The sequence below is a fragment of the Jaculus jaculus genome, chromosome 8 (genome assembly GCF_020740685.1).
Source record: "Jaculus jaculus isolate mJacJac1 chromosome 8, mJacJac1.mat.Y.cur, whole genome shotgun sequence".
Lineage (NCBI taxonomy): Eukaryota > Metazoa > Chordata > Mammalia > Rodentia > Dipodidae > Jaculus > Jaculus jaculus.
The window spans coordinates 77,917,454-77,944,376 of record NC_059109.1 but is presented as its reverse complement, the minus strand read 5'-3'; the positions used below and the strand labels follow the sequence as shown (position 1 = coordinate 77,944,376).

The window sequence follows — 26,923 nt, the reverse complement described above, 5'->3', positions numbered from 1 at the left end:
GGGGAGTGGGGTCTGAACTCAGGTACTAATGCTTGGTGGCAAGCACTTTATCCACTGAACCATTTTCCCACCTCCGGATGTTAGGATCTTGTTTTACCTAGTATGGCAAAATGTATCTCCCCAAAATGGCCATGTTTATAAACCCATATACTTTTTCAGGATGGTGCAGATGCTTGCAATGATGACTCTGTATGACATTAAACAGCTCATGCATGGTGATGCTACTTCTGGCAGCCTCTCTCTTGGGTTGCTTACTCTGGGAATCCAGCCTCTACATCATGAGGAAGTTCAAACCCCATGGAGAACCAATTTTTGGTCATATGTAAGAGTTGTGGACCACAACTCAGCTGACAGATGGATGGAACTCCAGACCTGTGAGTGATTGAAACTTCCACTTATTCTTATCCCCATCAGTGGAGCCACCTCAGCTAACAGCACGTGGGGCTGAGACAGATGCTGTGGTTGAGTCTTGCCTGAGTTAGAGATTCATGAGCAAAGATATCTTAAGCCAGAAATTTTTGGAAGGCTTGTAACAAGTAACTGAGCCAGCCTGCTTTGTAAGTGCCATGTGTTAGGGAAAAGAAGAGCCTCCCTACCAGGAGACTGCTGCATAGCTAAAAATAGCATATGGCTGTCCTCAGATGGGGTGGGCCAGTTTCATCTTTCTACTCACCTCCTGCTCTAAAGACATCACTTCAGGGACTCTGGGAAGTTCGGTGATCAAATGAAATCAAAACCAATAATCCAAGCCAGAATATTACTCTGAGAATTGAACTGATAATTTTGAAAAAGTACATGTGCATGTGTGTGTGTGTGTGTGTGTGTGTGTGTGTGTGTATGTATATGCACACACATGTGGACATGTGTCATGGAGTATATATGGAGGTTGAGGGCAACCTCTGGGTGTTGATCCTTACCTTCCACCTTCTCTGAAGTAAAGTCTCTTCTGTTGCTATTTTTCTACTGGGAACACCCAACTAGCTGGCTTGTAAGCTTTGGAATTCTATTGCCCCATTGTTTTGTCTCCAGCCTTAACTGGGGATCTGAGCTTCAGTGGGCAGACTTATGGAGCAACCACCTTTAACTGCTAAGCCATCTCTCCAGCTTTTAATTGATGATATTTTATTTAATATTTTGGACACCAGTTACTTGTATGCTTCGAAGAAATCTCAGCTAAAGCACCCATTTTCTTTAAGGTTTGTTGACTTTTACATAAGCTGTTACACTGTAGTGGTTTGTGTTTACTGACTGAGGGATACCCGCTGTAGTGCTAAGCAGGAGGAGTAGACTCAGAAAGGTTATGCAGTATTACTATGCAAACTAAAGCAGAACCTATCTGTCCATTGCACATTTGTTTTCAAGGGCAAGCCCAGTGCTGGGGCAGAAAATGTAGCTGTGGGCTTCATACTTAGTGGAGACAGCATTAGACAAACAAGCAAACCTAATGCTCCTCTCTGATAGGAGGGGGTGGATACACAGGCATAGAGACCATCCCAGAAGAAAACTTCCAGATAAAATGGATAATTTATATGTCAACTCCAGGACAAGTATTTCAGTGCTTTCTCTTCTCAACACAATGAAAATGTAGTTGGAGTCCAGAGATGATACATTTAAATCAATTCAGTTTCCTGACCTTTCAGGAAAGGTAGAAGACTGTGTGTCCCATCAGTCACAGCCTACTCTGGATGGAGGGTTCCCAGTCCAGAAGAGAGATGGTCAAGCATGACAAAACAGGAATTTTATTGAAGAATATTCACAAATTGCAGGCCAGGAAGAAGTGGGGATGCTCATCTTCTCTTACAGTCTAGCTCTCTGGGGGACTGGCTGTCTTTTATTGTTAATATAAAAATCAATATAGTGGGAGGCGAGTCTTCACTGTGATAATATTGGCTCCTTGCACTGAGCATGTGGAATTAGATTGCTGATAGGTGTGCTTCTGTCGCCTCCCCAGGCTCCAGATAGAATCTGTGAACTTTGCCAATAAGCATAGTAGCAGAGTGTGCATCACAGACCAGCCTGTGGCCAATAGTGTTGGAGCTAATGCATTTCCCTTGCAGAAGCCATCCTGGAGGGAGCCTGGAAGCAGCCTGCCTGATCACATATGCTCGGCTGTACGCTTGGGCCAGAGACTTCTGCAGGAGGCTTTGGCACCTGTATGAAGGGAGGTGCCACTGGTTAAGAGTAGAAGAGGGGAAGAAACATAAGGAAAGGAAAGAAGAGAAAGGGAAAGGTGGGAACAGAAGTCCAGAAGAAAGGAAGGCTACCAGCAGCTTAGAGAAAGTGTCCCCTAACAGTCTTTTTCTAAAATGTAGTCTTTTACGTAAAGGAACAGACCACATATGGGTTTTCCCAAGTAAGTCCCATGCCACACGGATAGTTGTCTTAAACCCATGACTACTGAGAGTCTTGCTGTGTGCCTGTCAGCAGGCAAGAGCTATGTGGCAAAAGCCTATCTTCCTCTTCTGTTCCCTAAGAGATGGAAGTGGGAACAGTGGATTTCTTGGTAGACTTCAGTGGTAGAAATTGAAGTGGGGACATATATAAATGCACATTGTTCACATTATGAAACTTCTAAGGAATGAAATTAAGGGGTTGGAATGCAGCCTGGTGGTAGATCGATTACCTAGGTTGTGCAAGGCTCAGGTTCTTTCCTGAACACTTCAAAACCATTTAATAAATTAATTTTGAAAAATGAAGATGAGCAGTGGCTTCCGCCCAACCAAGTCAAGTCTCAGTCATTTGTAGACAGGTTCAGTCATTCTTAATGCAGTGTTTACTTGCTCTTGCTCCATTTATGTATATGCCATAGAGTATACATTCATGTATCATGTATGGATGTCATCAAATACATTTTATATATAAGCAATAAGTCTGGTGAGTATAGAGCACACATATCTTCCAGTCTGCAGGTGTACCCATCCAAGATCAGTGTTGCTGTGTGCCTTTCCTTTGTTCATTGTTGTAATGGTCTCTGGTTCTGCTCGTGATAAGTTTTCCAGGAAAATGTGAAGAGGGAGGTGAATATAGTCTTCAGTTCTACACAGATCAGCTCACTATCTAGGAAGTTCCAAACAGTAGCAATGATGTCTGTGTCTGCTTGAGAACTGGGCCCACAGAGGTGTGAACTTGGAAGTAAAGGTTGCTAAATTCATGGTATGTGATTCCCATACAGTCACTACTCAATCTGTGATCCTTCCATGAAGGAAACTTGCATGTGTGCACATAGTAGACCTTTACAAGTTCATGTACACATGTGTGTATGTATGTGTGTGTTATTCCTATGTCATTTAACAAATAGCCTTTTGTGTGTGTGTGGCCGTGTGTTGTACATGTATGTGTGTATGTGGTTTACATGTGTCTGAGTATGTGTGCGAAGGCAGGTGTACATTGTGTGTGCATGCATGTTTCTATATTTGTGGGCAGTGTCTCTGAACCTGAAGCTCACTGATTCAGCAAGACCAGGTAACCACTGATCCCCAGGGATTTCCCCATCTATACTTCTCCAGTGCTGGGATTTGAGGTACAATCCACTATGTCTGGCATTTTTACATGAATTTGGGGATCCAAACTCAGGTGCTTTCTTGTTCAGCAAGTGTTTTGTTAATGGAGCTATTGCCCCAGCCCTCTAAGTGTTATCTAAATGTTGTAGCTCGTATGTGTTCCTCATTAGGATATTTTCACTATGTCTAGGGATATTCTCTTATTTTCATGACCCACTTACTGACTTTATTGTCACTTGGCCCATGCTTCACTGATGGGTATAATAGCTGTTTCCATGTATGGGCCATGACCAGTGAGCACTTGATGCCCTCATACCATTCTGTTGATTCCCCCTCTGGTGACCTGGGCATGCATTTCCCAGAACCTGACAACACTGTGACCTACCAGCAGCTGAAACTCTTCTGTAAATGATCGAAGGCCAGCCCTGGGATTGCAGTAGTTTCTTTTCTCTTGGCAAGTCCTTGCTTCCAACCCCACAGTGCGTATGGCAGATGTGGTCTCTCCTGGCTGGGTGTAGAGTTTGTGCAGGTTGGGATTCTGGGCTTCCAAAGAAGGATCAGTAGTCACTCAGTATTGCAGTGAATGAATGCATGATATATTAAGAGAAATGGGTTTGGGGACATGCCTCAGTGTATAAAATAAGTGTTGCACAAGCTTGAGGCCTGGAGTTCAGATTCTGACACCCATATAAATGTGGGTAGGTATGGTGACCTGCCTGCAAGTCTAGTGCTCAGAAGGTAGAGATGGGCATTTCCAGAGAGAGTGAGCTGCCTAGCTAGCTTAACTGATTTTGTGAACTCTGAGTTCAAAAGGGAGACCAACTCAATAAATAAGATGGTCAGGGATGGAGGAAGACATCAGGCATCAACCTCTGATCTCCACATATACACATGTATGTACATGCTCACACTCTTGCTTGTAGTACATGTGGCTATATACATGCAACCATACATATATGCACACATTCAAATACACACAAACCACACACATATACACATGCAAAACAAAGTTAAATATGATTTTCACCTATAAGATGGAAAAATGTCACCAGTTGCACTCTATTTGTGTTTTTATGAATGCAAGGGAAGTGCACACTTCTCAGATTCTAGGGAAGGCATGAAGGCAAAACTCTGCCTTGGATTTGTTTTCTCTGTTTATACCCATGGTTATGACTAATCAGCCCTGTAGTCTGCTGGGTACTTCCCTCCTCTGACTGTCTGGGTAGGAGTGGTTATGCTATGTGGCATAATCTATAGGACCATGGCAGGCTTTCACTTGAAGTAACCAAATGTGCTGAAAAGCATGAGAAAGTTACATTCCTGAATTTTTGACTACTTTTTGTTTTTTATTTGCAAATGTAAACTCACACACCATTACAGCTCTCTCTATACCTCTGGGCTTCTCATCCTACCCCAAGCCCAGTGTGAGGCTGCACAGGCCTGGGCTCCACCATATCTATTGTGGAAACAGCAGCCCGAAGAAAAGAAAACATGCTTGGAGACAGTCCAGACCCAGACCTGTCCACAGCTGGGGAAATTAGTGTGTCACTTTCAAGAGAGGGGACATCAGAGTGGGGTCTGCATTACTTCTGCCACCTTGACTCCCAGTACTGAGCTAGCTGCAAGGTAGGCAAGGAGGCTGGAAGAATCACCACCTGTTTCCAGCCCATAGTCATTACTCCAGAAGACGGTTTTTACCCTTTCTCAATATCATAGTAAAATAGCATAGGACTTAATTGTATTTTTAGTAAAGCAGAGCTCCATTATTTGTTTATTTCTGCATTGAATTTGCTGAATTCTTACACATTCAAGAGGAGTTTGTTTGGGAGAAACAGAGAAACTCGCTTATGGTGCCTTTATTTTCCTCTTAGGTTTTCTTGGCTTCTGAACTCCTTGACTGTGTAACTCAATGTTCATCATATCCTTCATTCTTTATTCATGCGGACATACCTGTTTGGGTCCTATAGGCAGGCAGCCTTAGATGTGTGGCTACCCACATCTGGAGACAGAAACAGTCAGTCATATTCACTGGACACAGTGGAGGGTTGTGTTTTTAAGTGATCCTTTGAAGGTGGGTAGCCTAACAAGCCTTTGTTACAGACATCATTGCTGGGAAAAGGCTGATGTTCAGGAGAGCTAGTGAAAAGAATAACCATTGAGTTAACAAAACAAAAAAAAAAAACAAACAAAAAACACCAGTTCATTAGTTGTCAGTGGGGAAGGCAAGGTGAAATTGTGGCTTACTCGTGTCTGTGGAGCAAATGGTCACTGACTTTGTCACTGGGATTTTTAGGGTGCAAACTTGGGCCTCTGGCAGCCCTAGCAAGCCACTGGTCTTTAATATGTCACTGATCTCCACACATGCACACACATGCTCACACTCTTGCATTAATATTCCATATTAATAGCTCTTTAATAATTAAAGAGATAAGCAGTAGTGAACAGCAGGGAAAGAAGATTGATTCAGTATGGCCACACTGGAAAGAGGAATAGGTTCAGAGGTCCAGTGATCCCCTAAGTTCATCTTTGGGGCACTTACATGAGGATTTGGTTTAAATAAATACATAATTAATAGTCCTGGTCAAGTACTGGCACATGCCTTCCTCCAGATGCTTACAGAAACTCCAGTATCTTGGGGGACCATTCTCTCAATATTGTCTGAAGGCCACAGGGAAGGGGTGCATGTGTTGTCTTCTCTTTAGATTCTCATCATTTCTACTAGGACTTTTTATAGCCTGACCCCAGGTCCAACAAATGGGACCTACTGCCATCTACTGAGGCCTGTCCTAAACCATGATTGCAAATTCTGCCAAGGCTGAAGAAACCAGAGTCATTCAAGTTCTTGCTACAAAGTGTCCCTGCATATGGAATCCAGGTTCCAGAAATGTAGGCTACTTTGTAGTTTATCCCTGGCTCTCCCTTTGGTCCTAGCCCTCCTTCATATTTCCCTGTCCTGGTTTCCATGGGAACTTCCACTGCTGTTTTCTTGGTCACAGACTTCTGCCTTAGGCCTGAGCTCATCAAGGGAAGGAGTTTCCTGGCCTGTGAGTGACAAGGTGACAAGACTCCTGCACATACTAAGGGACCAGGAGAGGCTTTGGTAACCCAGGGATTTGCAAGGTATTTCTGTGCCTCCTTTAAACTATCCAGTATTCTTCTCTTTAAGACCCCGATATGCCTGAATTCACATCAAAACTAGTCTAACATAATTGGATTCTTTCTTTCTCTGTTTACTTTTTTTTTTTTTTTAACTACTTTGATCTCCATAAACTCTGCCAGGGAGTTGGGAAGAAAGGAAGGCAACTAGGAAGATTAACCCTTTGCAGGCCTGTGACCTGGGAACCCCAGGCATTTCTGTGAGGCTGAATGCCCATGGAAAGGTAGCTGAGAGGCCAGAGGATTAACTTTACTGATTTATGAAAATATCAGTTCTTGGGAAGAAGTTGCCCAACATTGTATTTTTCCAGCCAAGGATCAATAGAGGAGCAGAGTGCTCTGGGTCCTTTTATTCTCCATGTGTGGGACCAGGAGATGGTATAAATTATCTCTCCACAGATGGATGCCACACAGGGAGAGATGATATGCAGAGGTCTAGGAGCAGGGGCTGGGGCTCTTGCTGCCTCCCACTGTTTCTGCCGTGAGCAGTATTGGAAGGGTGGGGGTACCTAGAGCCTGACACAACAGAGAAGGCATGTAGAGGCCATTAAGCTGGTTCCAAAAGGTCCGGGCCACTAAACCATAATCAAAAAAATCTTCCCAAACACAGAAGCCAAATATTAAGTGGAGAGTATCTTCATGAAAGAGGCTGAGGTTGGACTTGTTACGTTGAATGGGAATTGGTAAAATGCAGGCACGAGGAAGTTCATGACAGCCTTGGATTGGGTCTGTGTGTACATGTGATTTTTCTTCCTGGCCACATGGCATGAAGCACTCTGATTCCCATTGTCCTAAGTCTATAGACCCCACAGATCCCATGATCTGGAGTAAACATCACAAAGCCTACAACCTAAATTGTGTCTCCTCCCTAAAAAGCTTATACTGTGGGAGGCAGGTGCCTAATTCATGCCACCACACCCTTTGGTGTCTCTGCAGGCATTCAGACATGTGTTGTGGCACACACATAAGAACGTGATCTGTGGATACCTCTGCTGAGGAACAAACACCTGTACCCTGTGGTTCTATTAATATCTGCTGTTCAATAGCTGGCAGTGTGACAGTGTGATGGGGTAACTTGACATGATCTGAGAGGCTGTCAAGTTCTCTCTGCTGAGTGCTTAACAAACCAATCACAAGCATGCTATGTGAACATGGATTTTACAAGTCCATCTCTAGTAGATGGTGTGAAGAAGCTCATTTTTAAGATACTTTACTGATTAATCATTATGGGCAGGGAGTGTGAGCAAATATGCATGTTCACATTTGTGGGGACACATGTGCGCAGTACATTTATCCATATGCACATGTGCATGTGGAGATTGGCATGAGATGTCTCCCTTGATCTCTCCCCACCTGTTTCCTGAGGCTGGGTCTCTCGCTTTAGTCCAGAGCTCACCAGTTTGTCTACTCTAGCTAGCCATCTTGTACTGGGGATCCTGTCTCTGTCTTCATGCCCAGTGCTGGGTCACTGGCAGGCAGACTTCCCTGCCCACCTTTGCCACAGGTGCTGGTGATCATAACTGAGGTTGCCATACTTAGGAGGCAAGGGCTCCCAATGTTCTCTCAGCCCTCCCCTTAAATGCACTTACCTCTGTCCTTCTGATTCCCTTGGTGATCTCTCTCCCTCCTCATTCTCTTTCCTTTTCCTCCCTCCTTGTCCACCCTCCCTCTCTCTCTGCTTTCCTATCACTCATCTCACATGAATGAGGTGTTAATTTTTCCAGCATGTATGTTTTATTTAACATGTCCCAAGCATCAACCTTCCTGGCTTGTTCTGAAACTATACAGAGTATCTGAATGGAGTTTTCTCCAGGTGACATTTTACCTAAAAGGGTGCTTTCAGACCCTGGATCTGAGCACTGAGCAAGCCTTGGGCCTGTCTTGTGAGTTCCAACCCTTGTGTTTTTTTTTTTTTTTTTTTTCAAGGTAGGGTCTCACTCTACCTCAGGCTGATCTGGAATTTACTATGGAGTCTCAGGGTGGCCTTGAACTCACAGTGATCCTCCTATATTTGCCTCCCGAGTGCTGGGATTAAAGGCATGCACCACCACGCCCGGCTTCCAACCCTTGTGATTTATGCCAGCATGTGCCAGTAGCATACACTTACAAACAGTTCCTATGTGATGGGTAGCTGAGCACATTCCAGCTTTTCAGTATGATACCTTACAATGCTCCAGGAAGCCCGGGTTCTTGAGAATTTTATTTAACCTTTAAAAATGTTCTCAGGACCAGGTATGGTGGTGCACGCCTTTAATCCCAGCACTCAGGAGGCAGAGGTAGGAGGATCGCCGTGAGTTTGAGGCCATTCTAGACTCCATAGGTCAGCCTGAGCTAGAGTGAGACCCTACCTCAAAAAACAAAACAAAACAAAACAAAAAAAGATCTCAGGCCTGTAACTCTCTTCTTGGAAGCTGATGGGTTTGCACGCTTGCTCCTCTGCTGCTCTTTTCCTGTCATCTGAAGAGCTGCATCTTCCCTCAGCCCTGGTCTGTCATCTGGAGAAGTGTACCTTAAACACCACCTTTGTTTTCTGTCTTCTGATTCAAACTTGTCAGCAGCTCTCCCTTGAACATGCATACCCTCCCTCATCCTCTCTCCACTGTGAGCCATGGTAGTTTTTTCAGAAGTGATAGACCATGTAATTCTCACATGTCAAGGTTCTATGCAGAAGCCCCCAGCACTGCCCCTGGTTTGCTTTAAGGATTAAAAATAAGAAGTTGGGGCTGAAGAGATGGCTTAGTGGTAAAACGCTTGCCTGTGAAGCCTAAGGACCCCAGTTCCAGGCTTATTCCCCAGGGCCCACGTTAGCCAGATGCACAGGGGAGTGCATGCATCTGGAGTTTGTTTGCAGTGGCTGGAGGCCCTGGCATGCCCATTCTCTCTCTCTCCCTCCCTCTTTCTCTCTTTGTCTGTAGCTCTCAAATAAATACATAAAATTTTTTTAAAAAAAGAAAAGAAAAAAATAAGAGGTTGTACATTCCTTGTGGTGAACCCCTTCGTGGTACACCTTTCACCCTGCCGTGGGAAGATGACAGGTCCTTTGGAGGCCCCCTTCCCTCCTGTGTCATCTACTGTGGAAATTAATGGCTGTCCCACAGTTCTGCTTTATCCGTCATTTTCTCTAGAAGGGGGATCAGATTTTCCCAGCCATCTCTGAGATTATTTTTATTCTATAGGGAGTTACTGTGGCCTCTCTACATTCCTGCCAAGTGCCCTAGGATCTTGGAAATATGCCAAAGGGGCTTTGTGGAGGTCCTCCACCCTGCAGATAACACCAATATAGGAAAGAAAGTATGAGTCTTAGAATCCAGGGTGAGAAAACACAAAATGGTGTGTCTGGCCTTGGAAAAGTTAGGCTTATATGGTTTTCTCACTGTGTATGTCCGTGTTATGGTGTATAAGAGTGTGGGGTTCTTATTTGTGCATGTGCACATGTGGTTTGTATATGTACCTTATGGATATACTTCGTGTGTGTGTGCTTGTTGTACATTTCATGTATGAGCTGATCCACGAGAATACATTACATGTATGTGTGTCAGATGTGTGTATATGAGTGTTATGTACGTGTGCATGCACATTGATGAATTGTATGTATGTTCATGTGAGCTTCATGTATAACTGTGCTGTATGTATATGTGCATTGTATGTATGTGAGAGCATACTTTGTGTGCATATGTATGACTGTTGGTGTGTGAGAGTACATTTCTATGCACATGTAAGCTTTGTGTGGATATGTGCAATTGTATGAGTATGTGTGTTGGTATGAGTATGTGTGTTGTGTGTGTGCACCTGACTGCATGTATGTGCTCCATGTGGAGTGCAAGAGGAAGAGGAAGAGGAGGGAGGAGAAAACTTCTCCTTTTTCTTTGTTTTTAGAACTGCCTCCTCGCTGCATCACTTCACTTCAGTAACTTAATTTCAGAAGTTGAATTTCCATAGTTTCAGCTCAGCTGGCCTGGCATGGTGGCAACAGTTGCTGAAGTACTGAGATAGCCATGTGCTCAGGCCCCGAGATCAAAGTCAGCCCGCTTCTGGGACCATACTGGCCACCATGTCTTTAAGATTCAAAGTGTAAAATATTTGCATGAGTGGAGCCCTGAAGCCTGCTCTAAGATCGAGGCCAGTGGGTGTCTGATTTTCCAGTTCTTGGGTGTAAGTAGTTAGTCTGAATATTTCCCAAGAGAGCCCGGTGGTGTCCAGCTGTGCCTCTCAGAAGTCCAGCCTATGGCTGTCTTTATTCAGAAGAAGCTTAAGCATTTACTTTTAATTCCATGAACAAAAAACCATTCTAAATATTTTTAAGATCTCACCTTTTACTTATTTGGGCTTTCCCACTGATTCCTATAAATTAAATAGCATTAGTTAATTCACAACTTTGTTTTTTGAAACATTTTTAAGTGTATTTAGTGTGTATGTTCATGTATGTGTGGGTGAGAACACCATGGTCTTGAGTGTGGAGATCAGACAACTTTCAGGTTGATCTTCACCTTCTGCTTCATTACTGAAAATAGATTTTATGGTGCTCACCATACTGTTCCATTTGTGAGCTCCTGGGAAATTCTCTGATCTCTGCCTCACTTCTCACAGTAGGCACAGTGCAGTTACAGAAGCATACTATCAGGATATGAATTCAGGTACTTGGAGGAATGCAGCAAGCTCTTTTTCCACTAAGCCATCTCCCAACCTCCTTTACATATCTAAGGCTGTAAGTCTGCCTTGTGATGCCACCTTGGCCAAGCAACACAGTGCTATGGTCATTTGGTTCTACATAGTTGGAATTTCCATTTTCATTTCATTCCTTTAAGGCAATTACCTGTATCATAAGATTTCAAAAGTTGAAGATCTGCATAATTTTAAATAAAAATGAAATGTTCCACTCTCAGATGCCACTGCTTGCTAAGAAACCAACATGCCTATGATGATACTGTGATGGTGTAATGTTTATGACCTCTGGGGTATCATCTGAATTTTCAACTTTGGCAAGGACATTTTAGCTATGTGTGTGTTACTCACTGAAACATACTCAATCTTTACTGTCGATACCCTCTGTGACAAGTATGTTGAATTTAGAATAAATGAATAATGCCTTCTCATCTGTTTCATGGGTTAGAATTTGAGTTTTGAAGAGAGAACAGTGTTTCAAGAAAGACCCTCATGTAAGTTGCATTCTGACTTCCCATCATTGTACTGAAGGGGCCACCATAGACCCGCAGTGGCTGGCCTGGGCTGAGATGAAGGAGTAGCCGTGCTAGCACCATCTCATGCACAGCTATGGAAAGGAGCCATTCTGGCTCCTCAAGTGACTTAGTGATAGAATCAGAGTCAGTTTTCCTGGCCTCTCAGCATTCTACTGGGTGAGGTTTCTTTATCTCCTTTCTAAAGTTGAGAGTTGTGAGGCACAGAGAGCATCAGCTGCTTCCGCAAGGTCACACATCCAGTAAGGGTGGGGAGGGACTGAAGTGAAAGATCTGGGGTCCCATCTGAATTCCAAAAGGTTTCCTACAAGGACAAGGGGATACTCCAAGAGTGATGGATTCCAACCCATGTGTTCTTAACATCATTCTAGAACTACCCTTTTTTCAGAATTGTTTTATTTGAAACACAGAACATAAATATTCTCTAAGATCAAATCTATAATTATCCACAGTGTTTTATTCCAGCTCATTATATTAGATCAGTGGTTATCAGCTGTGGTAGGAGGAGCGTTAGTTCCCTCTGTAGTATTGGGGTTTAAATGTTTAGAGTAATTTTCCATTATAATTTGTGTTGTAGATAAATAGAACCAGTATCATTGTGAAAATGCTTATTTAATATTGTACAATAAGGGTTTAAGTAGTTTTGGTGTAATTACTACTCACTGGTTTGTTCATTTGATGGAAGGAGGCTTAATTTATAGAAGTATACACATGCTTTAGTGCATTTAAATAAGTACATATGCATTTTCAGATTCTTATTTATAGACATGGGCATTACTGAATTGTGTGAGAGGATTTTCTCGCACACACTACAGTTCTATGCAGGGGGGTATGCTACCCCCATGCCCATTTCCTAACCAAATGTCTGCATTTGAGTAATTACATGAGGAGGATGTCCCAGCTGCAAGTCTATAAACCCAAGTAACTATTTCCAGCAAGACCATTCTTTTGGAAGGTTGGTGAGTCATGCCTTTTATTTTACTCTACAAGTTAAAATGTCAAATATGTATCATTTTCTCAAGAAGGCAGCCATTTATCCAAACAGTGTATTGTTATCATGCAAAAGGATGAAACAAGTCAACCGAGATGAGAAGCAATCTCGGCTAGCCATCTGTCTATCCCCATGTCATGGTGACATTTCCACTTCCTGTGGGCAGGATTCACACTAGGTGAAGGGCCATTCATTATGCCAAAGGCCCCATAACCAAGCCCACTGTGAAATGCTTTAGGGGCCCACCTCTGTCCCTTCCTGAATACAGTCAAAAGGGTTCTTGGCAACAGTGGTTCAGAGAAGGGGTGCACTCTCCTTTGCACAGTTGTCCCCAATTGCTTGGTGGGGTACCCTACTGTTTTTGCATAGAATGTTGGTTGTTTTACAGTTTGGCCTTGTTCCCACTTGGATGACAGACTTAAGACTAAAGCCATGGAAATCAGAAACCAGTCAGCCCTGAAGAGACTGTTTCAAGTGAACAAGAGAAACAAACCAGAGAGAAATTAGGTTTTAAAAGACAAAACTTCAGGAAGACTTGGGGAGGAAAACTCCCTCCCTTCCTTTTCCCTTCTCCCCCCCCCCCACCCAGACTCTCTTATCCCCTCCTCTCTCTCATCTCATTAGCATATTCTTTCATTTCTGCAGCCATGTCTGCATTATTTTGCCTAAAACTTATAGTGTGTGGCTCATTATATTCAACAGGGCACTGACTTGATATGAATAATTATCACTGTGCTGGAGTTTGACTCCCTGATTATCTTCCTGTATTGTTCAAGAACTTCTGTTGGACTCACAGTTCCACCTTATTCTGCTCTGGGCTGAGCTGGTTAGGCAAAGCTAAACCACAAGGAAGCTTCAAGAATGAGGGTGGCCTGTTACAAGATGGCTTTTGATTGTACTTTTATCCTGTATTTTTTCTTTCAGGTTGGAATGCTCCTTACTGGGACAGAAGTAAAAAATGAAGACTTGTGCCCCTGGCTTTATAGCACCCATATTAACCTCAAAACTGGCTGTGCTCAATTGTGGAACTGAAATAGAGTTAAAAGTCTCCTGCTACAGACTCACCCCCCAACTCCCTGTACTCTTTTGTTCTCCACAGCCCTTTGCAGTTAAAGTGGTCTCCTTTCTGTTTCTTGTCTTTGGGAGAGTTCATAGCCCTCCTTCTCATGTTTCAAATACTTTGTCAGATGTTTTGATCCTTGGGTTTGGATGCCTTCCTCTGTACTTAATTTCTTCCTTCTGCAACTCTGCAAATGGGCATGCTAACTTGAAAGTAGATTTTTCAGAATCTAGGTTTACAAACACTGCTCTAGTAACACCAAGGACAATGACATCCCAGGGAGACCAGATGTGTGATGTTTTTGAAATACCACTTTTGTAAAAAACCCTCGATTCCCCAGTTCACACTCTTGTTCTGTGTGGAGATGCCAGGGAGTGTTCTGCATCTGTCTTTGTTGCCTCTGGTTTTTACCACATGTCTGCAGAAGTTGTCACAGTGATGTCACCAGTTCATTAAGAGTTCGACTTCAGCTGTCTCTGGAGTAAGGAAATTGTACAGACTATCTTTGAGATCACAGTGAGGGAACATTACTCATCCTGTTAGGTACAAAGGGGCTTCTAAATACATAAGTGTGGATTTCAGTTATAGAAAGTTTAACTCTTCAAAAACTACTACTACCCATTCATGACTCTGGTTAGAAATTATCTCTATGAGGACTTGAAATATAGTTCAGTGGTAACAGTATTTGCCTGTTAGGAGTGAGGTCCTGGGTTCCATCTCCAGTGCCACCCACATACATAATAAATTAAAAACAGTCTCCACATAGGTGAGAACTTCTCCATATGCTTAAACAGTCAGGCTCAACAGGTATTAGAAGCAATCTTTTGGTCCATCATTAGTAAATACATAATGGTATCATGAGCCTCCATGCAAACTTATTGAGGAAAACGGATTGTCTGTCCTTTAATAAGTTACCTCATGGATGGCTGCCTGATTGTCTATTTTCTCTTGGTGACACTCTTTTCCATCACTATTCTTAGGTGACTTGGGGAGCATCCTGGCTTCACCAGTCCCTAGTCACTCTCATTTTAATTAATTTTATCCTTGAATAATCAAAATGATAAGCAAGTTACAACTATCTGAAAGGAGTTTTTGGCATGTATTGTATGTGTAATATGTGTTGCGTGTGTATGCATAATGTATGCACTAGTGGGTGCAGCTATGTGTGCCTATGCACTTGCATGTGGGGTCAGAGCAGTATAGCGGGTGTCATCTTCTACTGCTCTTTATTGTTTCCTTGAGATAGAATCTCTTACTGAACCTGAAACTGCCAATTGTCCAGGCAGGGTGGCTGGCAAGTGGGCCCCAGCAATTCCCATCTCCACTTCTGACAGGACTGGGGTTATAAGCATGTGTGGCTACTGCCAGTTGTTTACATGGGGGCTATGGATTGAACTTAGGTGGTCTCAGACATGCATGCTTGCATGGTAAGTACTCTTACCCATTATGCCATTTCTCCTACCCCAGGAATTTTTAATTTATCTTCTCATCTCAGTCTTCATAAAACATTATGACCAGTAATCTTTCATGAAAGCTTTCATAGTCAAAGACTTTGTATCTTCTTGGCCCAGTTCTGTTTCTGACCAGCTTTGAGAGGTTGGTGGATTCATGTACAGCAGTGATTCCATTTTATCCACTTTTACAAAGAATAATCAACACATGGCAGCCAGACTTTGAGTATCTGTATGCTTTTCTTCTTTGTACCTGCCAATGCCATTTCCTCAGAAGCACTTCAATTAAAACTTCAACCCTCAGCTACCGTGCTCTTACTACAATGGCTAAAACCAAAATAATGATAATGCTAAAAGGTGGCAAGGATTTGGAACCATTGGGATGCTCACTTGTTGCTGAGGGTGAGGGGTATGCAAGATGATGCAACCACTTTGGAAGACAGATTGGCCATGACTTAGTTACTTTCTTATGGCTGTGACCAAGTATCTGACCAGAAGCAACTTAGAAGAGGCAAGGTTTGTTTCAGCTTACAGTTTGGGGGTGTGGTGGGCAGAGCATGGTAGCAGGAGCTTGATGCAGCTGGTCAGGAAGCAAAGAATAATGAGAGTATGCTCATGCTTCCTGGTTTTCTTTCTCCTTTGAGCAGATCCAGGGCCCAGACCAAGGAGTGGTGACACCTACAGTTAAGGTAGCTCTACCCATCTCAACTAACCTAAAGAATAATGCCCCAGAGACTTGTTTTCTAGGTGATTCTAGGTTCTGTCAAGATGAAAAGCTATATAAACAATCACAGACCATTTCCTCCAAAATTAAGCATAGATGTGCCACATTGTAAAGCAATCACACTTCTGTATTTACTCACATTTGTAAACATGTCCTAATAAAAATCTGCATATACTTTTTTTCTGGCAGCTCTATCTTTAATTGCCAGAACATGTAAATAACTGGGACATCTGTCCTTAGAGAATGAATGGGCAAACTTTGGTCCATCAATAATGGAACATTGTTCAGCTATCAACAACATGGACCATCAAGGCACACAAAGACATACAAGAACCTTGCATGTGTATTTCTAAGGAGGAAAAAGCTAGGCAGGAAAGGCTGCACATAGAAAGATTCTAATTCTGGGACATTGTGGAAGAGGAAACAATTAAAAATCTGGTTGCTGCAGGAAGTTTGGGGGGGCTAGCGGGGAGATGTTCAAGTTTGTGAATCACAGGGAGTTTTCAGGACAGTGAAACAGGTCTGTATGTACAGAGAAAATAAATATATAGGACTAAAAGGGTTATACAAGATGATAATAGAGGAAGAGTGTATATGTGGGGAAAGTAGTCAGGTGGAAATTCCTTGTACTTCCTATCTAATTTTCCATATACTTTTAGCATACATAATCTAGGGAATTAAATGTATTAATATTTTAAAAGATGCAGAGCTGGGGAGATTGCTCAGTGGTTAAAGTACTTACAAATTCTATTGGTCTATGTTCAATTCCCTAGTACCTACATGAAGCCAGATACACAAAGTGATGCATGCCTCCAGAGTTCGTTTGCACTGACAAACCCTAACACTCTCTTTCTTGTCCTCTATCTTTTCTCTCTCCTCCCTCTCCTTGCAAGCAATTTTTTTAAAAGATGCAGCTAACACCTATCCCTTCTGCTGCCAATCATATGGATCTTCCTTAATTCTCTAGGACAGCAGTTCCCCCATTACTAATATTGTATATCACCCTATCCTGGTGGGACAGAAGCCTCAGCAGTGAGGAGTGTGTCAGATTTGCTCACTGGTGTGTCTTGTGTGCTTAGAACAGAGCTTAGCACCTCAGCAAGCATGTAGAATAAATCTGCAGACTGTTTGTGCAAGAACTTTCATAGTTTTGGCAGCTTTTGTGGCACTAGTTCTCTGGTTAGCCAGCTGATTCCAATATGACCTGCGCTTCTTTCTTCTTTAACTTTTGCAGTGTGTGTGTGTGTTTTCTGTAAATAATACTTACTTTTTTTCTACAGCAAAGATGAAATCCATCCCAAGGTCTTAAGATTTATGAACTGTTGCCTGAGTTATTTCACTTGGTGTCAGGGGAGGAGGTGAGTGTTCCACTTAGAAGTGTCTGCACACAGGGTTTTGGATAACTCCCTGAGTTTTGTAAAGATGTTGTGGTGGCTTAAATGATTAGTGTGAGGACCTTAAGGAGGATTTAAATAAAGCACTCAAGGTTCCTCCATGTCTCATATCTCTGAGTGCTTCTCTTGGGTTGCTTGGATTTTCACATCTAGAAGATGAAAAAAGGCTTGTGCTTCCCTGCTTATTTTCAGAGCATTCTTTGAGTGTCTGAGCCGAGAGTCTTCTCCTTTAAAGCCCTAGAGTCACTTCCTCCTCTCAGCATGTGTTCCTATCCAGGGGCCATTGCCAAGCACATCAGAATTTCTAGCTCTGTATGGGAGATCATGTTTCAGATGTGGGGCTTTTCCATTTCTGGAAGGGCAGCTCAGGGGGCAGAGGCTGACTTCTTTGCTGGCCTAATTATCATGCCTTTGTGGGTTTGTCCAGAGGGGCTGCAAGAATTTGGTGCACTTGTGAGAAGGGTTCCTGCTTCTTTCCCACCCACTTAGGAAAAGGAAGGTAGTGTTGGTGGCCAGGCGTGGAAGGAGTCAGAGTAATCTCAAGCACAGGAAGCTGCTGCCTAGTGCTTTGTGGTCCTCCCATAGAAAATGAACTCCCTGGATGACATGAAGGGCAACCTTTATCCCATGCTACCTTTATGGTTCTCTTTATCGGCCTAGTTCTGGCATTAGTACTTCTAGAGAGACTTTAGCACAAGAGCCTGGAGTTCTCCATGTCTCTGGAGGCAGCCCTGGAGAGGGCAGACATGCAGCTGGCTCAAGATGGCTACAGAATCCTGCTGTCATCCATCTGGGGTAGCCTCATACCCCACCTTGTTGTCAGTGGAGGAAGCACTTCAGAGCATGTCCACACAGATGCACTCTAGAGAAACACTTGTCCACCTCCCCATGGTACTGTCATACCTAGGGTGGTTGCTGCAAGTCTGTGTAAACAGGTGGAAACAGGAAGAGTAGCAGAGACTGAGATTTCCTTGGAATTGCAGGGAGCTATCATAGGGGTAAGGGACAGAAACTTTTCAGAGCAGGATAGCCTTTTCTTTCTGTTAATGGGATGTGCTCTGCTAGAAATATGTGAGTGTGTGGAAGACTCAGTGTTTGGAAACCTGATTGTCTTAGCATATACAGGTCTGGAGAGTGAGCAGTGCTCCACTGAAGGTTATGTGTTTGCCCTAAAGGTTTCATCTTTCTCTAGGTTGCAGTGGTTCTCTTTGCAAACCCTACCTATGGTTCTTCATTTCTAAGATTTTCTTCAGAGACCTGTTGCTTTATAATCAAAGCTTGTTTTGGTTGCCCAGAGATGCCAAACATATTTTATTCTGTTATAAATTGACTCAGAAATATAATAAATTCTTAGGAAAGGAAAAATAAGGGCCATGAATCCTCAGACTAAAAATGACTAATGTATAAAATAATTAAATATATTATTCAATGCATTAAATAAGTCAGGCTGATATTCCTGGCCACAAGTCTTCACTGGCTTAAAATGGACATGGTGGACTATAATGGATCATGCAAAGATGGCATGATACATGTCTTGTTGGGAGTGTTGTGTGCCATTATGCTACTTTGTACTTTCCTTATAGACCTCTGCTGGTGGAGCTTTGCCTGGCTGCTGTGTTGAATGCATTCCCCAGATGTCTAGGATGGAAAGGCTCAGGTTTCTTTGGATCCTTCTTCTGATTATCAGGAAATGCTCTATGAGCATTTTGATTTGTAGAAGTAAAGGATAATAAAAGTAGTCTGCTGATGTAACTGAATTAAGTACTTTTTTTAGTGACTACCTATTCCCAGTAATTTTATTTTACTCCAAAAGATGTGAAAATGTTTCAGCTCAGTGTTATCCACACCTTTAAGCAAAGTCAAGACTAAGCAAAAGTGTGAGGTTTACTAGGCATATTACTCAAATTTTGTTACTATGATAAAATGCCAGAGAAAATCAGCTTAAGGGATAAAAGTTTCATTTTGCTCATGGTTTCAGAGGCTCAAGTCTGTGGTTAGCTGCCTCCATTGTATGGGCTGTGATGAGGTCAAAAATATCATGGAGCATGATGGAACAAAGATGACTACTTCCTTGCACCCAGGAAGTAGGGGCAAGATGGGGCCTTCACAGGCACCCCAGTGACCAGCTTCTTCCAACAAGAACCCACCTACCACTTTTCTTCCGCCTCCTGGTAGCATCATGACTCCATTAATAGATCAATTCATTGATGGAATCAGACTCTCGTGATCTAGTAACCCTCCCAAAAGTCCATCTCCTGGCACTGAAGCCATTTATCACTGAGTGTTTGGGGGACATTTCAGATTCAGTAAGATCAGGAACAAAAAGACTTGGTGGCAGTAATTCATGTGTACAACACCTATAGATTTTGCAGGTTTGGGGTGTGTGGTGGCTAATTTATAATGTCAGTTTCATTGGATCTAGAATCATCTAGAAGACAACACTCTGGGGTTTCTAGATTGGGTTAACTGGTTGGGAAAAACCCACTCTGATTGTGAGCGGCATCATTTCATGGGATGATTTCTTGGGCTAAATAAAAATGAAAAGGATTGCTGAATACCAGCATTCATCTCTTTCTGCTTCTGAACTGTAAGTGCAATGTAACTAGTTGGGCCAAGATTTTCCCTCTTCTTCATCACCTTTCATCCAGCCAGGACCTACCCAGGTCCTAGGATGTGAGTGTGTGCCACTGCAGAACAGGAGAGAGCTAAAAGGGTGGGCCTCTGCACCCTTCACAGTACAGAGTGAGCAGAGACCTGAGGGGTCCCAAACATGTGGTAGTGTCTGCATACAGGTAGCCAAGGGAAGCTCAAGGTGACAGAGTCCAGAGGCAAAGGGAATATCAGGGCAGGTTAGGAATCTATGCAGGTAGATGGAGGATTGGGGAAGGAGCTGCCTCTGACTCTGGATCTTCAGAAAATGACTCATCATAAGGTTGGAAGACTGCTATGTTACTTAGTATCCCCTTCAGTGGTCAGATCCTCTGTTAATAATGACTTTATTATGACATGATTTAATAAAATTAATCCTTTGTGTTAGGGTTCTCTTTCTCAAGGAGCAGAACTGATAGAATTCATGTGTGTTCTAGATTAGCTTATAGACACAGGCTGGGCCATCCACCAATAGCTGTCTGTAGGGTGGGGAGTTTGGAAATCTGGTCCATGAGGCTGGATACCTCAGCAGTCCCACTCTGGCACTGAAGGCCTAGAGGTTTTCTGGAGAACTGCTGGTCTTCAGTCCACATCGGAAGGTAGGAAGAAGCTGGGTCCTGATGTTCACAAACGATGAAAGCACAAAGGTAGATGCACAGACCAGAGAGTAGTATGAACAGCCAGGCAAAAGGCAGTGTGTTCTTGTGGTGATTCTTTATGAAGAGCCCACACCAAAAGGCTGCCAAATATAGGGGAAAGCCTTTCTAACCTACATCTATCCTTTCTGAAGGCATTCTCGTGGACCCACCCAAGAGGCATATCTGTTCCTTAATTCCTTATCTGATCAAGCTGACAATAGAATTTAACCATAACATTTATGAAATTCATCCCCTGGAGAAGAATATTTAGTATATTCAGAGTTGTAGAGTTGTCACTTGTGCTTTTAGAATATGTTCTTTACTCACCACTTCATGCTTTTATTACTATCTGACCAGAAGCAGGCTAAGGAAGAAGAGGGTTTATTCTGGCTGATGGTTTCAAGGGGATACATTTTGTTAAGGTGGAGGAGGTATGGTGACAGAAGTAGGAAATCGCCTGGTCACATTGTAGCCACAACCAGGAAGCAAAGGATGAACAAGAAGTGGGTTCGCCCCCAGTGACCTATTTCTTTGTGAAAGTCTTCCCCTCTTAGAGGTTCCATGACCTTCCCTAAGAGTACCACCAATTGGGGACCAAATGTTCAAATACATGAGCCTATGGAGAACAGTTCAGTCAAACTACTATGTATTTGTCTCCATGGATTTTCCTACATGGAACTTTTCACATCAGTGGGCAATAGATATCATGTACCATAAAAGGATTTATGTTATGTACAATAATCCCTACAATGCAATACATATGTGGTGTTGTGTGATTTAATTCTCTCAGGATAACAGTTCTGACTTCTATTTGTGTTATATCATGTATCAGTCACTCATGTACTTTCATGACTAATACTGTTATATGGATGTGCCATATTTCATTTATCCATTCATTAGCAGGTTAATATTCTAGTTCTGTTTCACTTTGGATATATTATAAATACTGCTGTCATGAGCAAATATGTACAAGTTTTGTGTGGAATAATTATTTTGTTTCTTTTGGGTAGGTACTTTCTTAGGAGTAGAATTGCTGTGTCATATGGTAACTATATGTCTAACATTCTGTGGAAGTATAAGAATTTTTCAGAATTGCAGCACCATTCTATAGTTCAGACAGCAAACACTCACTGTTTTTCACCATGCTCACCAATACTTGTTAATACCTATATTTTAATTTTATCCATGTTTTCAATAGTATCTCATTGCAGCTTTGAGTGGCATTTCCTGGGTGAGAGGAGTACTGACTGTCTTTTCATGTATGTATTAGCTATTTGTATGTCGTCTTGGAAGGAATATACATTTTAGTCATGTGCTATTTTATAGTCTTATTTTTATTTATTTATTTATTTATTTGAGAGAAAGAAGGAGAGGGAGAGAGAGAGGGAGGGAGGGAGTGAGAGAGGGCATGCCAGGGCCTCCAGACATTGCAAATGAACTCCAGATGCATGTGTAACCATGTGTATCTGTCATTTTCCATGTTAAATCACTTTGCTTTGTTTTCAAATTGTATGTATATTTCATATATTCTTGACATAAGTTCCTTAACAGATATAATTTACAATTGCTATCTTCTATTATGTGGACTGTCATTTTTTAATACTGTCTTTTCAAGCACAAAATTTAAGATTCCAAAAAGTCCAATTTATCTTATATATGTTGTGGATGCTTTTAAGATATTAAGAAACAACTAATGTAAAAATCATAAAAATTTATACCTATATTTTCTTCTAGCACTTTCATTGGCTTAGTGCTTACATTTGAACCATTCATCCATTTTGAGTTAGTTATATATACAGTGTGAAACACTCATCCAACGTCATTCCTGAATACATTAATATCTAATGTTCCGAGTAGCATTAAGTGACTATGATTTGCCTGATTGGATGATCTTGATTCATTTGTTACAAAATATCAGCTGACCACATGCGCTGGGTTTCCTTCTGGACTCTGAGTCCTCATGCAAGTCCCACACCATCTTGATTCAGTGACTTCATAGCAAAGTATACACTTGGAAAGTGTGAACCCTAAAAATTCATTCTTTCTCTTCAAGATTATTTTGGTTGTTAATGGTATCATGAACCTCCCTGTGACTTACAGAAATTGCTGCTTAATTTTCTACAGAGAAGGCATCTGGGACTGAGTGGATTTACATTGGGTCTGTAATCAGTTTGCTCGTGGATGGTGTGTTTTCCATCCTGTGGGCATAGGTATCTTTTCATTCAGTTGGGTTTTTTAACTTACCTCCACATTTCAAAGTTCAAGTCTTATTACTTACCTTATTAAACTATTCCTAATTGTTTCATTCTCCTTGGTGCTGTGATAAGTGGAATTAGCTTTGTAATTTCATTTTGGGACTGTCTGTTGGTATTACATGGAAGTTCATTTGATATCTGCATGGTAATTTTGCATCGTGTGACCTTGCTGAGCTCATTAATTAAATATAATCATTCTTTATGGATTTTCTAGAAGTTGCTAAATGAAGACCACCTCCTCTGAGACTAGAAATGGTTTTAAAAATTCCTTTCTCATCTAGATGGTTTTATTTCTTTGTCTTGCCCAAACACCATAACCACATTCTGCAGAAGTATGGCATGAAGTGGGGCCAGAGATAGCTTGTTTTCATTTTTTCTTTTAATTTTTTCTTTTTAATTTTAAAATTTTTATTAACATTTTCCATGATTATAAAAATATATACCATGGTAATTCCCTCCCTCCCCTCCCCCGACATTTTCCCCTTTGAAATTCCATTCTCCATCATATTACCTCCCCATCTCAATCATTGTAATTACATATATACAATATCAACCTATTAAGTACCCTCCTCCTATCCTTTCTCTTCCCTTTATGTCTCCTTTTTAACTTACTGGCCTCTGCTACTAAGTATTTTCCTTCTCACGCAGAAGCCCAATCATCTGTAGCTAGGATCCACATATGAGAGAGAACATGTGGCGCTTGGCTTTCTGGGCCTGGGTTACCTCACTTAGTATAATCCTTTCCAGATCCTTCCATTTTTCTGCAAATTTCATAACTTCATTTTTCTTTACCACTGAGTAGAACTCCATTGTATAAATATGCCACATCTTCATTATCTACTCATCAGTTGAGGGACATCTAGGCTGGTTCCATTTCCCAGCTATTATAAATTGAGCAGCAATAAACATGGTTGAGCATGTACTTCTAAGGAAATGAGATGAGTCCTTAGAATATATGCCTAGAAGTGCTATAGCTGGGTCATATGGTAGATCAATCTTTAGCTGTTTTAGGAACCTCCACACTGATTTCCACAATGGCTGGACCAGATTGCATTCCCACCAGCAGTGTAGAAGGGTTCCTCTTTTTCCACATCCCCACCAACATTTATGATCATTAGTTTTCATGATGGTGGCCAATCTGACAGGAGTGAGATGGAATCTCAATGTAGTTTTAATCTGCATTTCCCTGATGACTAGTGACGTAGAACATTTATGTATAGAATCATGTCATCTGCAAATAATGATAACTTGATCTCTTCCTTTCCAATTTGTATCCCTTTTATGTGTGTCTCTTGCCTTATTGCAATGGCTAAGACTTCCAAACTATATTAAATAAAAGTGGGGACAGTGGACACCCTTGTCTTGTTCCTAATTTTAGTGGAAAAGCTTCAAGTTTTTCCCCATTTAGTAATATGTTGGCTGTGGGGTTGTTATAAATAGCCTTTATTATATTGAGATATGTTCCTTCTATTCCCAGTCTGTGTAGGACTTTCATCATGAAGAGATGTTGGATTTTGTCAAATGCTTTCTGCGTCTAATGAGATGATCATGTGATTTTTGTCCTTCAACCTGTTTATATAATGTATTACATTTATAGATTTACGTATGTTGAACCATCCCTGCATCTGTGGGATAAAGCCTACTTGGTCAGGGTGAATGATCTTTTTGATATACTCTTGTATTCTGTTTGCCAATATTTTGTTGAGAATTTTTGCATCTATGTTCATGTGGGAGATTGGTCTGTAATTTTTTTTTGTTGTTGTTGTTCTATCTTTGCCTGGTTTTGGTATCAGGGTGATGCTGGCCTCATAGAAGGAGTTTGGTAGTATTCATTCTTTTTCTACTTCCTGGAAAATCTTAAGAAACAATGGTGTTAGCTCTCCTTAAAGGTTTGGTAAAATTCAGCAGTGAATCCATCTGGGCCTGGGCTTTTTTTAGTTGGGAGATTATTGATAACTATTTGGATCTCCGTATTTGTTATAGGTCTATTTAAGTGATTAATCTCATCTTGATTTAATTTAGGTAGGTAATATAAATCAAGGAAATCATCCATTTCTTTCAGATTTTCATACTTTGTGGATTATATGCTTTTATAGTATGTCCCTATGATTTTTTGAATTTCTCTGGAATCTGTTGTGATGTTACCTTGTTCATCTCTGATTTTATTAATTTGTGTCTCTTCTCTCTTTCTTTTGGTCAGATTTGCTAAGGGTTTATCAATCTTGTTTATCCTTTCAAAGAACCAACTATTTGTTTCATTAATTCTTTGGATTGTTTTGTTGTTGTTGCTATTTAATTAATTTCTGCCCTAATCTTTATTATTTCTTCCCATCTACTGATTTTTGGTTTGCCTTGTTCTTCTTTTTCCAAGGCTTTAAGGTGAAGCATTAGGTCATTTACTTGCGACCTTTCTAATTTCTTAATATAGGCACTTAAGGCTATAAATTTACCTCTTAGCACTGCATTCATTGTGTCCCAGAGATTTTGATATGTTGTGTTCTCATTATCGTTTGACTCTATAAATTTTTTGGTTTCCTTCTTGATTTCTTCATTGACCCATTCATCATTTAGTAGTGTATTGTTTAGTTTCCATTATTTTGTGTATGTTCTATTGCCTTTCTTGCTACTGATTTGTAGTTTAATTCCATTGTGGTCAGATAGAATGCAAGGAATTATTTCAATTTTTGTTGAATTTGTTAAGATTTACTTTGTGTCCTAATATATGGTCTATTTTTGAGAATATTCCATATGCTGCTGAATAGAATGTATATTCTGCAGCCTTTGGATGAAATGTCCTGTATTTATCTGTTAGGTCCATTCCTTCTATGACCTCATTTAGTCCAGATGCTTCTCTGTTTATTTTTTCCTGGGATAACCTGTCAAATGATGAGAGTGGGGTCTTAAAGTCACCCACTACCACTGTGTTTGGTGTTATCTGTGACCTTAGTTCTAATAGTGTTTGTTTGATGAGTGGGGGAGCCCCCATGTTAGGTGCATATATGTTTAGGATTGTAATGTCCTCCTGTTGGAGTGTGCCCTTAATTAATATAAAGTGACCTTCCTTATCTACCTTGACTAACGTTGGACTGAAGTCTACCTTGTCAGATATTAGGATACCAACCCCTGCTTGTTTTCTAGGCCCATTTGCTTGAAACACCGTTTTCCAACCTTTCACCCTAAGATAATGTCTGTCCTTTGTAGAAAGGTGAGTTTCTTGGACACAACAAATTGTAGGATCCTGCTTTTTAACCCAGTCTGCAAACCTATGTTTTTTCATTGGGGCTTTGAGTCCATTGATATTAAGAGATATTATTGAAAGGTGTGTATTTATGTTTGCCATTTTTTTTTTTTGTGGTTCCGGTTCTACCTGTGCTCTCTTGTGTTAACTAGTATTTGAGTATTGCTTGTTTTTTCTAGGTTCCTTATATGTGTGCTTTTCCTTTTCTTCAGCATGGAGGATTCTATCAAGTATTTTCTGTAGAGCTGGTTTTGTCTTCAAATACTCCCTTAACCTGCTTTTGTCATGGAATGTCCTTATTTCTCCATCTATTTGAATGGATAGCTTTGCAGGATAAAGTGTCCTTGGTTGACAATAATTGTCTTTCAGAACTTGGAATATATCACTCCATGCCCTTCTGGCTTTTAAAGTTTGTGTTGAATAATCTGCTGTAATTCTGATGGGCTTGCCTTTGTAGGTAACTTGATTTTTCTCTCTAACTTCTTTCAATATTTTTTCTTTGGTGTGTGTGTTTGGAAGTTTGATTATAATTTGGCGAGGAGAGGTTCTTTCCAGGTTTTGTCTGGCTGGGGTTCTAAAGGCTTCCTGTATCTGCATTGGCAACTCTTTCCCAATTTGGGGGAAATTTTCTTCTATGATTTTGTTGAAGACACCTACTATGCCTTTGCAGTA

The 26,923-nt window shown here is 41.4% G+C and overlaps 1 protein-coding gene across 1 annotated transcript in view; it reads left to right on the top strand.

Annotated features, from left to right (window-relative positions):
• Positions 1-343: 343 nt before the first annotated feature.
• Tmem132c (transmembrane protein 132C) overlaps positions 344-26,923 on the top strand; it is a 319,106-nt gene continuing 292,526 nt past the window's right edge. Inside the window, exon 1 of the mRNA XM_045156869.1 lies at positions 344-374. Coding sequence (XP_045012804.1) covers positions 359-374 — 16 coding nt within the window. The 5' untranslated portion in view covers positions 344-358. The remainder of the gene's footprint in view (positions 375-26,923) is intronic.